The sequence below is a fragment of the Poecilia latipinna genome, unplaced genomic scaffold (genome assembly GCF_001443285.1).
Source record: "Poecilia latipinna isolate Pla-1442-1.1 unplaced genomic scaffold, P_latipinna-1.0 Scaffold805, whole genome shotgun sequence".
Taxonomy (NCBI): domain Eukaryota; kingdom Metazoa; phylum Chordata; class Actinopteri; order Cyprinodontiformes; family Poeciliidae; genus Poecilia; species Poecilia latipinna.
The window spans coordinates 90,674-102,557 of record NW_015113421.1 but is presented as its reverse complement, the minus strand read 5'-3'; the positions used below and the strand labels follow the sequence as shown (position 1 = coordinate 102,557).

The window sequence follows — 11,884 nt, the reverse complement described above, 5'->3', positions numbered from 1 at the left end:
CAAGTGTCCATGAATAGGCATTGAATCAGTGGAGCGTTATATAATAGACAGCACAGTTGAAAGGGAAACTAGGTCAACAGGTACACCCACTGCAACTGAATGACCTCTTTACAGCAGGAAAATGACTCAACAATTTGATTCTGAGATAAAGGTAAGCTTTGTACTTGAAGAATAGGTCAACCTTTTCTCAGCGAATTTACTGTTCAAGAACTGCTTATGGTGTTTATTCAGTCTGAAAAACAAAAGAAAATTGGGATTTTGCCGTTGCCCTCGGTAACTTCTCATACCACGGAGGGATATCTTTGAAGATACTGTCAGTAAACATACACTAGTTGAAGTATTTTTCAGGAGTTTCAGCTGATTACGTAAAGAAGATTTTGTTACTCTTTTGACTCCAAGCAAACAATGTCTTTGACATAAATAAGAAGCCAGTCTTAAATTTAAATGTGAGTTTGGCTGACACTAATACAAGTTTTAATCTTCATAAATCTTTATATCAGATCTATTCAAAATACTAAGTTGTGTTATTTTAGGCAAAAAATGCTCACAAAGAGCGTTTACAATGTAGAGGAGAGCAGTAAAGCCACAACCTTTTGTGATCACCGGCTTAAAACATGGTTTAATTTCAGTGTAGCTGGTGAACAATTCTGTAAATGATTGATGGCCATAAAACCTGCATTTACCTCAGCAGGTGAACACACCCATCAGCTACAAGTCAGGAAAGTTTACCTCTTATTAACTTTGATAGTGGCAAAAAGAGAATCATTGGTAAAGGTATGTTTGTCATGGTCAATACTAATGAGCAATTGACCTAACAGTCATGTTTCACCCATATATCTATTTCTAATATTTGACTGTGTCTATATTTTTTAGCAGCTACCGTACTTTGCCAGTTCTAGGGTGGAGTTCATTTTGCTCTAGAGTTTCTTAATTCATTGCAACACGTTCAACAAGATGCCAAAAATCATTCTTTAAAGATGTTGATCCATGTTGACATGAGAGCATCAAGCAGTTGTAGTTTTGTCAGCTGTATGTCCATGATGCAAATCTCCTGTTTCTCCCTTCTAGATTGATATCTGGTGAGTGTGGAGGTCATTGGAGTAATGTGACTGAGGTAGCCATCAGAAGATGGACACACTATGGCACAAAAAGAAAAAAAAAAGAAAAAGGTTTGGAAAACGCTGGAATTGAGCATGAGCAATTCCTTTAAAAAAATACTGTCAAAGGAACACCATCACCTTAAAAACATGCAAACATGGTCAGTGAGTGTACAGTACACCCAACATGTGTGCGTGTGTGTGTGTGTTTGTATGTCCCATGTGTGACCCTAGCTGCTTAAACATGCACAGCTCCTTTTATGAGATACGTTAACAGCTGTGGTTACACACGATTGTGACAGTGCAGATACAGTGTTCTCCTTCAATTCTGTCACAACTCAGCATTCCTGAGTACTCCAGCACTTAAAGAATCCAAACATTGAACTTACTGCCGTAGCACGTGTTTGTGAAATGAAATGATTTTGGCTTACAAAGAACACACACATCATAGGATTCACGTGGATTCTCTTTTAACAAGAAGACTGAAAACTCACAAGTCACCGAATGATTGGTCATAGAAACCTTTTAATGACCAAAATGAATAAATACAAAATGACAGACATGCCAGTTACAAAACACTTTAAAGACAATAACAGACAATTAGTTTTTTTTTAACTTCAAACATCTATACATATGTATATACTGATAAAGAGAATATCATATATCCTCAACACATTTAAGCCTAAATTATAATGATATAAATATGACTTCAATCAAAGGATGACAAAATTCACACAGTGGTTTCATTAACATATGCATAAGCTTTTCCTTCATTAAAAATACAATCTTTCTTGTTTTTTTTTTTTTACATTTTCAGTTCACAAATTGAGTTTGTGTTTCAGGCTTCATAGCCAAGTTGTCATAAAGTGTCCAGTTTGATTTTCTCAGATCGGTGCTCCATGTTGGAGCATAACAACATCACTAAGTGCTTCTTCTTTTTTTTTTTTTTTTTGTCAGCAATGAAAAGATTCCTCAAAGTAGGGAGTCTTCTGTTTATATCTCAGCAGAGGTGTGATTTCCCCAAGAACAGCTTCTGTGAAGTTTGGTCGTCTCCAGGCATAGACCATGCTGTTCAGGAATCCTTGGAGAGACACGGTGGCAGCCTAAAAATAATAATTAAAATATACAATGTTATAAAAACAAACTCAGTTAAAATTCTAAGACCTATTTGACAAATGCTACCCATTTTTCAAATAGGTAGTAATTTCTGAAAGGTCTGTGACAGCAAAAAATATGCTTTTTAAGCTGCTTATCACTCGAAAATGGGAACTGAGAAACATTAATGGATGAGAATGCACAATCTATATCTACATTGTTTAACAGACCATTGTACATTTAGCATTTTAAATGGGAATGTCTCAAATGGATATGTAGCCAGTGACTGGCAAAAAGAAAAAAAAGAATTGAGTGAAAACTTTGAGTACAAAAGTCACAATCTGCCACAACTCTGAGTATACAACAGGAACTGACTCACAACATGGACAGGAAGTGCAATTAAATATCTCTGTAGGTTGCCGGTTTGTTAAATCTCCAAGGTATCCGCTCTAAGACACAATTTCTCTCAACTTTCTCCTCCTCACTGAATAAATCACTATATAACTGTTCACTTTATGAAACAAAATTAGAGCTTCTATCGGGGTTGTATTTTTGAATAAGTTTGTCATTACAAAAGCAACTTCAACTCTAACTCTGCTAACTCTCATACAAGCGACAACTCTGAACGTAGCTGAAAAAGCTGTAAACAATTATGGCATATGGCATTTTATATCAGAAGCTCGAGCGATACAAACCTGTATCAAATACAGTCCATATAAACTGTCTTGTTTAACATTCATATAGATCATCAAGGGAGCAATCAGAAGGAGGAGGAGTGCTGCAGAAGAATCAAGTGTGAAATATTAGTTTTCAAGCTAAAATACAGATGATTGTTAATTTTAATTGCACGTGTGTCAAAGTACCTGGTGCCCAACAGAATAATATGACCATAACGATATTTCGTGCTGTAGAAAACACTCTTTTGAGTTGCCTTCTTAAATGCCCATCTCCCTCCACAGGGAAGAGTCCAACTTGCATGTACTGTTCATGCCACTTCCCGATTTTCCAATAAATAACCTGAAGAAGACAGGAAATAACATCTGTGTCTTTAGCTGGTGTTGTCAAACCACCATTATATTTATTGGAACTATTTCTATTTGAAATAGTTTTTAATGATGATGTTGACATAATCTGAGTGCTGATTACTCACAGAGCAAGACAACATTGCTGTTATCACTACAATGGCAAGGAAGACTCTGATGAAAGTATCGTGTATCTTATCCTAAAAAAAATATTTTTAAAAAGTTAAGGACATTGTTGGCAAAAAAAATTGTACATGACCTATGAACACAATGCAGAAATGGCAGGGGACAAAGTTTGTAACAGCATGTTCAGGACACTCACCACTCCAACACAAGGGTCCTTCCAGACATGCAAGAACAAAATACAGCTGGAAAAAAATATATACATAAAAATAAGATATCAAAATTATACAAAACAAGTTCCAATAAATTAGCGTGAGTTTAAATTATGGACCACCTGCATGCTCACCTGCTACAGTACGAGCTACTGTTATCGCTGAGCCCGTCCTGCGATCTGGAACTTGCAGGAATTAACGTGGCAGGTTTTATCAACAGAGTGCACACATAAACAAAGTAAATGGCAAGTGGCATCAACCTGTGACACAGGAGAGGTGAAGTCAGCCTCTGTTTGCTTATGAAAGCTTTGGCATGACAATGGAAAGTTGAAAGACTCACCACACTAAGACATACAAAGGAATCGCTTTGATTTTTCTCCTACACTGACTCTACAAGCCAAGACAGACATAGAAAGAGGCATAAAATGACTAAATCTTTCAACATTATGTAAAATCATGTAAATCAAAATAAAGGTCTTATTTTGCCTCACATGTTCATCTTCTTCATCTGCTGCTCTGTCCCTCCAGCCCTGCATGGCATTCCTCGACTTCAAGGCATAAACGATGGCCAGCAAGAATGAAATGAAATAAAATGTCTGGAAGACACAGTCACACAAGAAATCATTCGCAATGTGCTCATTTAAGTTATTAAAAGGAATAATCTAAAGTACAGTAACGCACACAAGTATTTAACGCTTCAAGTCAGCTGGGAGATCAGAGGAGTTTCAGACATTGTCATGAGGATTGTGTTTATTACGTTCTTGCAGGACATTTTTACTCTTTCTACGATCTTTCTACAACTGTAACTTTGCGTGAAGCTTTACCCGAACGTAAACCATGTCTGTAGACTAAATGCATAAGAGATGCTGAGTCTTCATTCATTTGTTTTAAAACTTTGAGTTAAGACCGGATAAGCTAGAAGTTCAGCAATAAATGACAAAAGCCACAAACGCTCAGTGTGAAGTGAAGCAAACTACAGTTATAAGCACTTTTGTTTGTCAGAGAGCAAGATATATCTTATAACATATTTATTAGTATGTTGTAAACAAATAATATTTTTAAATCATGCTATTTTGAAATTATAAATACATCGTTAGTCATTATAAAGCTATACCATTTTTACTAGAATTTTTTTGGAATCTAAAATGGTTACTTTAATCCATTTTACTGTATCTCTTCTTGTCTTTTAACCTAGGAGTTTAAGATTTCCTTTTGAAAAAAAAAAAAAAAAAAAACATCTGCCCAGGCACGAACCAGCCCTGTAAATGATTGGCGTTGCTGAAAATGCGGTTTCTCACCAGTGACAGTGGGAGGAGGTATGGGCAGACGACAGCACTGAACGGGTGAACTTTGTTTATGACACTGGTACACATCAGGACGATAGCAGCCAGCAGGTCGGCCAGAGAGAGCTGCACCAAGAGGTGAACCTGTAAAGAAATACTCTTGAAACATGTGGACTTGCTGTAAAACTGTCCTGGTCAGAAAAACCCCAACAGCATCACGTTGTTGAGTCATTCTCCACCTAAGCCTTCATATCCCGTGGAATTTTTTTTACAAGTTTTGTCATGTTCATCCACAAACGTCAAGATATTTTATTGAGGTTTTTGTGATAGACCAACATAAATTAGTCTATACCTTTGAAGTGAAATGATAATGATTCTTTTATTTTTTAGCTTATATTTAAAAGGGCTAGAAGCACTCTTCTTGTAAATTGCTTTGTTACTCCATTCCTTTCATGGTTTATCACAAAACTCCACTAAATACAGTATCTTAAAATTTGTGATTGTCTGATGACAAAATGTTAAAAGGTACAAGTTGTATTAATGCCCTTTTAAGTCATTTCACAGCTATATAAAAAAATAATAAAAAAATGCAACAACATAACATCTCAAAAATTAAAAATATAAGAACCTGAACTCACCTGTCCTCTTAGGTGTCTCCATTTTATTGTTGAAACCAGCAAGACTGAAAAACTCCCAGTTATACTGCGAATATTGAAGGAACAGTGAGATTAGAGGAAATCTTTTATTTTAATTTTAAACAAACCCTAAGCTTCCAAAAAGAAACATAAAGGGAAAAAGACCCTTAAATCTTTAAGTTAAATAAAAAAAAAACTAAGATTACATCACTTGAAATGGAAACACATATTTTCAAATGACTTTCATAAAATTTGCCAACATGATAATTAAAATATTATACTTTTGGATTTGTGTGAACATGACTGCTAAAACTCATTTGTACGGTAAACATTTTTTAAATCATGGATTTTAAAAAAATTCTATATAAATTTAAAAAAAAAAAAAAAAAAAAAAAACAACCACACTTGATTAATTCCATATTTAATTAGAAGCTATAAGTTAACACTGCTAAGATAGAACCACACAAAGGCAAATTATCTTTTACATATGTGAAACTAAATTCCAATGAAGCCAAAAATGTGTTACTATAAAAGCAAAAAACACTAAACTAATGACTCTGTCACCTGATCTGTACTGAATCATGAACAACATTAACACACCTGTTTAATATGTAAAAGCATAACCCCTGGTTCAGTAAAACACAGTAATCTTAGAAGACGAAACATTGAATTTGACAGACTCTACTGGGAATGAGAGACGTACAATTCCAAGTTATGAAAGTCACACGGCCACATTATGTAAGCGCACTTCAAAAATCCAAAAACAGAAATAGCATTTGCCTTCACTGAGCATGCTGCTATGCAGGTTTGGAAAATATGTGTTGGAGACGTAATAGTTTGCCATTACTGAGCTGCAGACACAAAACCATGCCTACATCAGTTTTATTTTGAAATATTCCAGGAAATATAACAAATAATCACAATACCTGAGAGAGAGCACCACTACGTACAATATAGAGAGAGCATCAATCTGAAAAACAAAATGAAAAAAAGCTTTAAATCATAAGCAGAGTGCCCTTCAGAAACATTGCAAATGCCAAAAAATACTTTCTTAATTACCTGTTTACTGCCCAGCAATCCACTGAAATCCTGAGTAGAATTTGGCATATTCATATCGTCACATTCAGTATATCTGCTGCTATGAAATGTGTTTCGTTACAGTCCTCTGTGAAACTGTTTTAACCTGTCACAGGGCACATTCTTTATAAACTTCTCCGTCTTATCACATGCTGCTGCTTTGACTCCACCTGCTCGGAGGTTTGTTTAGGTAAGAGCTGTTGGCATCACGGCATTCTTTAAGATGGGAATCCCCACATGAGCAGCCTCACTTCCAATAAGGATAATAAATAATGTCCACTGGAATATTTATTTTAAATTGCTTTAGCAATTGTATTTAATTGAGTAAAATAGTAGATAAATAGTAAAAATTATGTTTGCCTCTGCTTGTTTTTCTGCTGCTATATTATGCAGTTGCACATATTACATAACGGTATATTTTAACAGATATAAATGTCTCAGTAGGTCGTTGATATATGTAGAAATCTATAACTTTATGCTTAGATTTCAATGAAACAAATATAGCTTGGTTTGTGCTGAATAGAAGCTGTAAATCCTGTGAAACAGTGACATCTAGTGGTATGTCTACGGAGGTGACAAGTCTTGTAAGTGAATTAAAGTTTGGGGGTGAAACGTAACAGTACACGTTATTTTACGTTTTCTTCTGGATTGAAATGTATTTTCCGCCTTCAACCAATTAAATTGATATAAAACACTAGGTTTGTCTAAAAACCACTTTAAAGAAATATGTAAAATCTTTCGGGATGGCTCTGTGGACAAATAAAGCTGGTTCAGACTGATGACGCTGTGCCTTCCACGTTTACACCGGACGTGGCAGTCTGGCGTGAAATCACAGTAACTTCCCTCCCGCAACCGTGGCCGGACCCGTTTTAAATACATTTCGCGTTGCTGTTGTCGTGGTTAAATATCAGTTCTAGTTTTAAATAGTCAAACATCTTCGGGCAGCCATGGGGCTCACCATCTCGTCGATCTTCGGTCGGCTGTTCGGGAAGAAACAGATGAGGATTCTGATGGGTGAGTAAAAAGTTTTGTTTGGCTAACGGCAGTTAGCATCGCTTACTACAGAAAATTGAGATGAAGTAAGTTTAAAACTGCTACTCAAGGGTAAGAGTGATGAGCTGGATACAAAACGGGGTGCGCATTGTTTCCGGAAATAAATCTAATGTCCTGCTCCGAAAAAAAATAAACGGTTTTCGTTCAGATGTTTGGCGCAACAGGCTTTCAATGTGGCCTCCTTTATGGAATGCTAGCAATTTGTAAATAAAAAAGTTATGCACCGAACTTTTAAAAAAGTCACGGTTTCCAAAATCCTCCAAATTATTACGCAAGCAATAATGTTCAAAGCAATCCACGGTTTGATCCCATAGAGATGGGAAACTATAAAATAAGAATACACTGATCGCAGCAAACGACTAAAAATAAATCTTCCCTGTTCTTGAAGGTTGAGATGCTTCTATAAAGGGTTTTATTTGTGGATTAAACGTTTTTTAATTAAATGGAAGTCCAGATGACTTCCAGATGATGACATGGGCATTTGTAAAATATCAAACCATCATTAAATTTGAATTGGACGCTGATTTACAAAGTCTACAATAATTCTTTACACAGGAAACAAAGGTGGGAGAGTGAAAAACATATTTGAGTCATAATTTGAAATTGGTGTTTAAAAAAAAACTTGAAATGGGCTGGAAGGAGATGTTTATAGTACAACCTAAAGTGACAATTATCCCTGTAATTTGTAGGAACTCTTATAGTTCCCTCGCGTTGACTACCTATGGTTGTTTATGATCAGGAAATAGTTTTGACAAAAAAAATTTTGTTTTTGTTAGTGGGGATGAAAATGTAGTAGCTTTTTTTTTTTTTAAAAAAAAAATAGAGACAATCTAAGATACCAAAGAAGCAGGAAAGTGCCTCTTAATTTTGCTGTCAGAACAGCATTGATTCATGGTTTGTGGAATCTACATATAATAAAATCAAACAACTGGATTTTATTTTATATTTTTATATAATAAAATTTTATATAATAAATTCCAACAACTGGATTTTATTATATGTATATGTATTATAAGTGTTATTAAAAAAAAAAAAACTAAAAACTTTAGAGGTTTGTATTCACCAAAAATAAAATCTTGAGATATGTGTAGAAACATGACTCTAGCACAAACGGTATTACTTTAACTTCAGAAGTACAGTTAAATACTGCTTTTGTTTTCCTGTGATGATTAGGTGAAGAGTTCTTTAATAATTTGTCATATTCTTTCTACTTTCCTCAGTTGGACTAGACGCTGCTGGAAAAACAACAATCCTGTACAAACTGAAGCTTGGTGAAATTGTGACCACTATCCCAACCATTGGTATGGATTTTATTTATTTATTTTTTTTTTTTTTGAAGTATTTCTCTGTTTTTCATGATTATGTTTTTGGTCTGTCCCTTTTCTGTGAAAGGTTTCAATGTGGAGACGGTAGAATATAAAAATATCAGCTTCACCGTTTGGGATGTGGGTGGCCAGGACAAGATCAGACCTCTCTGGAGGCATTACTTCCAGAACACACAGGTACGAGACCAACTTTGGTTTGAAGTTACAGAGAAAACCCCGTTGTGCAGCTACAACGTGATGTGAAACTTTTTCAGGAGGGGATTTATCACAGTGCAGTGATTCAGCTGTTAAACTCCCGAGATGTTTTATTCTTTCCTCCTTTCTTTCTCTGTTATTTTGCTTCCTTGTTTCCTTTCCTGTTGTTGACTTGGAGAATGTTCAGTCCGTAGTTTTTGTTTGTAGCAGAAAGCAAAACGTAGATATTAGATTAAAATAAGGTACGCAAAAAGCAGAACTTTCTAGTTCTTGGACAGGTCAAATAAGGCGAAATTGCTTTATCACTCAATAACGAGTGATTCCAAGGCAAATCTTTTCTTTCTGCTGCATGAAAAAGTTGCAATGTGATAAACAATCGCGGTTTAACGTGGTGAAGTCACAAAAAAAAGTTGCAGTAAAGTACTAAAGATGATTGTTCTCTGTGCTTGATCTGAATAAAATGTTAGTTATGAGGAGGTATTTTCAAATTTAGCTGGAAAATCTTGATGTTTCCCCACAAAGTTTTCCTGAAAAATAACTGAACATAAGGCTAATATTGGTTTGGTATTAGATCTAAACAATACTAAACATCTATTCCATTGTAATTCTTCTCTTTTTTTCTTTTCTTTTTTTATTTCTTAGGGTCTTATCTTCGTAGTGGACAGTAATGACAGAGAACGAATTGTTGAGTCTGCGGAGGAGCTCTCCAAAATGGTATGTTATCAAACACGTGACATTAAACCTGATGTTTGGATTTTTTTTTTTTTTTTTTTTTTTTTTAATTTGGGGGGGGGGTCCAAAATTTCCTTGGAGTTTACTACAAAGGCTTGTTCGATGTTATCATTGCCAGAAGAGGTTTAGCTGGTTTTGTAGCTGCGGGAGTTCACAGCAGGATAAATGTCTAAGAGATGAGGTCATTAAAAGCAACAGTAATAATTCTCCATTCGTTCCAGCAGCATTTATGTATTCATGGCTCTGACTCGGCTCATCTTTGAGCAACACTGATGATCAAAGGTTTCACTTTCTTTCTCTAAGTCGCCTTTAAGAGGTTTTTACATCTTATTATATAAGGTCAAATCATAAACGGCCCAGTTCTGAGTGGCAGCATTGCTTTGAATCTACTTCCCAGTGAAAACTTTTTTCACAATATGTTATTTATTTATTTATTTTTGGCACTTTATATATTTTTTTTTACCTTAAAGCTTATAGTGATGGAAAAAGAATATCAAAGTGTAAATGTAATTTGTGTCAAACTGTTTGGGTAAATGACATTTTTTTTTTTTTTTTTGCTGCATGGCCTCCAAAGTAGTCGGGCACTTAAAGGAATTCTGGACTCTGTTCAGAAAACCTTTGAAGGATTTGGGCCTTTTTGATTGAGAGAAATGAGCAAAACCTAAGACAGGATTCAGACGTGTTTCTGGGGAAAGACTGAATGTCATCAATCAGTCGTGCGGCTCGTCGTGTTTCTAATTTCATAATGTTCTTTATGGACCCTTTTCTTTCTGTAAATTGGATAGTCGGTCAGATTTTCTTTTTTTTTTAACCATCACTAATTTCTTGATTTCTTGATGACTTTTAAGAACTCATCTGTCTTTCATCAGAGAAAACAAGCCTGTCTGTTAAGTTTTACAGAAAACTATTGACTTACAAACTTATCCTTATTTGTGCATCAAATCACTAAAGTCAAATTCCACCAGAAGATATGGCGGTAGGTCATGCATTAGACTGAAATTTGTCGTAATTCTTAGTTTTGATGAATGTATAAATAGGAAAAAAATATATATATACATATTTTTCAGTATTTCACCTGGTGATCACAAATCAAGAGTGGACCGGGTCATAGTTTGCTATTTTTGACTTTTGGCCAAATGAATCTGTGCCGCTGTATCTGACAGGGAATCTGTAATTCTTGCAGCTTCAGGAAGATGAGCTGAGAGATGCCGTCTTGCTGGTATTTGCCAATAAGCAGGACCTTCCAAATGCCATAACGGTCAGCGAACTGGCAGAGAGACTCGGCTTACATTCACTTCGCAGCAGAAAAGTGAGTAATCCCTCTCGCTTTGAATCGGTGGACTTTATTGAGTCGTGATGGTCAACCCGCCCTCCCCCCTCTGAGAGCCACATGCCCTTTCCTCTCCACAGTGGCACATCGAATCCACCTGCGCCACCCAGGGCACCGGGCTGTATGAAGGACTTGACTGGCTGTCCAAAGAGCTGTCGAAGAACTAATGAAGGATCGGCTGGACGGACAGCAGAGTGTGACTGATCAACACGGGGCATGAGAAAAGACTCAGACGTTCAATCCAGAGCCAGTTTGTTTTAGCACCAATGTTTACAAAAGAAAAAAAGAGAAAAATCTCCAGCCTGTTGGACAGTTAACTCAGTTATGATAACCTCTGTTTTTAAATATATTCAGTAGTTTCTTTGTGCATGGTCTTTCCTTTTCACATTCATTCATGTACACTTCCTGTTTCATGGTGAGCAAATTATATGTTTAGAGATTTCACAGAAAGAAATGCATTTATAAATTTAGGGTTGACGGTAGAGGTCGACTGGTGGTCTCCCTCAAGCTGTTAATTGCCATACCCCCCCCTGCTGTTATTTAATTTCTGGATGCTTGGTCTTTTGTTTTACTTCTGTGCCAGCAGTTCTATAGCTTGATGAATAATTTGCTTGTAGTTTGGTGCCAAAACAACAAAAAAAAAAAAAAAAAAAAAAAAAAAATTCCCTTCTGGCCCCCTGGGGGGTAACCCCCGTTTTTTATTTT

General features: G+C 35.8%; 2 protein-coding genes across 2 annotated transcripts; one reads left to right on the top strand and one right to left on the bottom strand.

Moving 5' to 3' along the window:
- Positions 1-1,605: 1,605 nt before the first annotated feature.
- On the bottom strand, positions 1,606-7,219 carry LOC106956289 (transmembrane protein 116). Its single transcript, XM_015047039.1, has 12 exons — positions 6,527-7,219; positions 6,394-6,437; positions 5,471-5,534; positions 4,848-4,976; positions 4,041-4,145; positions 3,890-3,939; positions 3,684-3,809; positions 3,537-3,582; positions 3,343-3,414; positions 3,056-3,209; positions 2,888-2,970; positions 1,606-2,200 (listed from the first exon to the last, which is right to left on the bottom strand). Exons 1-12 carry the CDS (start codon positions 6,578-6,580, stop codon positions 2,051-2,053), a joined length of 1,077 nt encoding a protein of 358 aa, XP_014902525.1. The 5' UTR covers positions 6,581-7,219; the 3' UTR covers positions 1,606-2,050.
- A 154-nt stretch (positions 7,220-7,373) lies between these two features.
- LOC106956291 (ADP-ribosylation factor 4-like) lies at positions 7,374-11,465 on the top strand. Its single transcript, XM_015047043.1, has 6 exons — positions 7,374-7,558; positions 8,818-8,898; positions 8,990-9,099; positions 9,760-9,831; positions 11,033-11,158; positions 11,260-11,465. Exons 1-6 carry the CDS (start codon positions 7,492-7,494, stop codon positions 11,344-11,346), a joined length of 543 nt encoding a protein of 180 aa, XP_014902529.1. The 5' UTR covers positions 7,374-7,491; the 3' UTR covers positions 11,347-11,465.
- Positions 11,466-11,884: the final 419 nt, after the last annotated feature.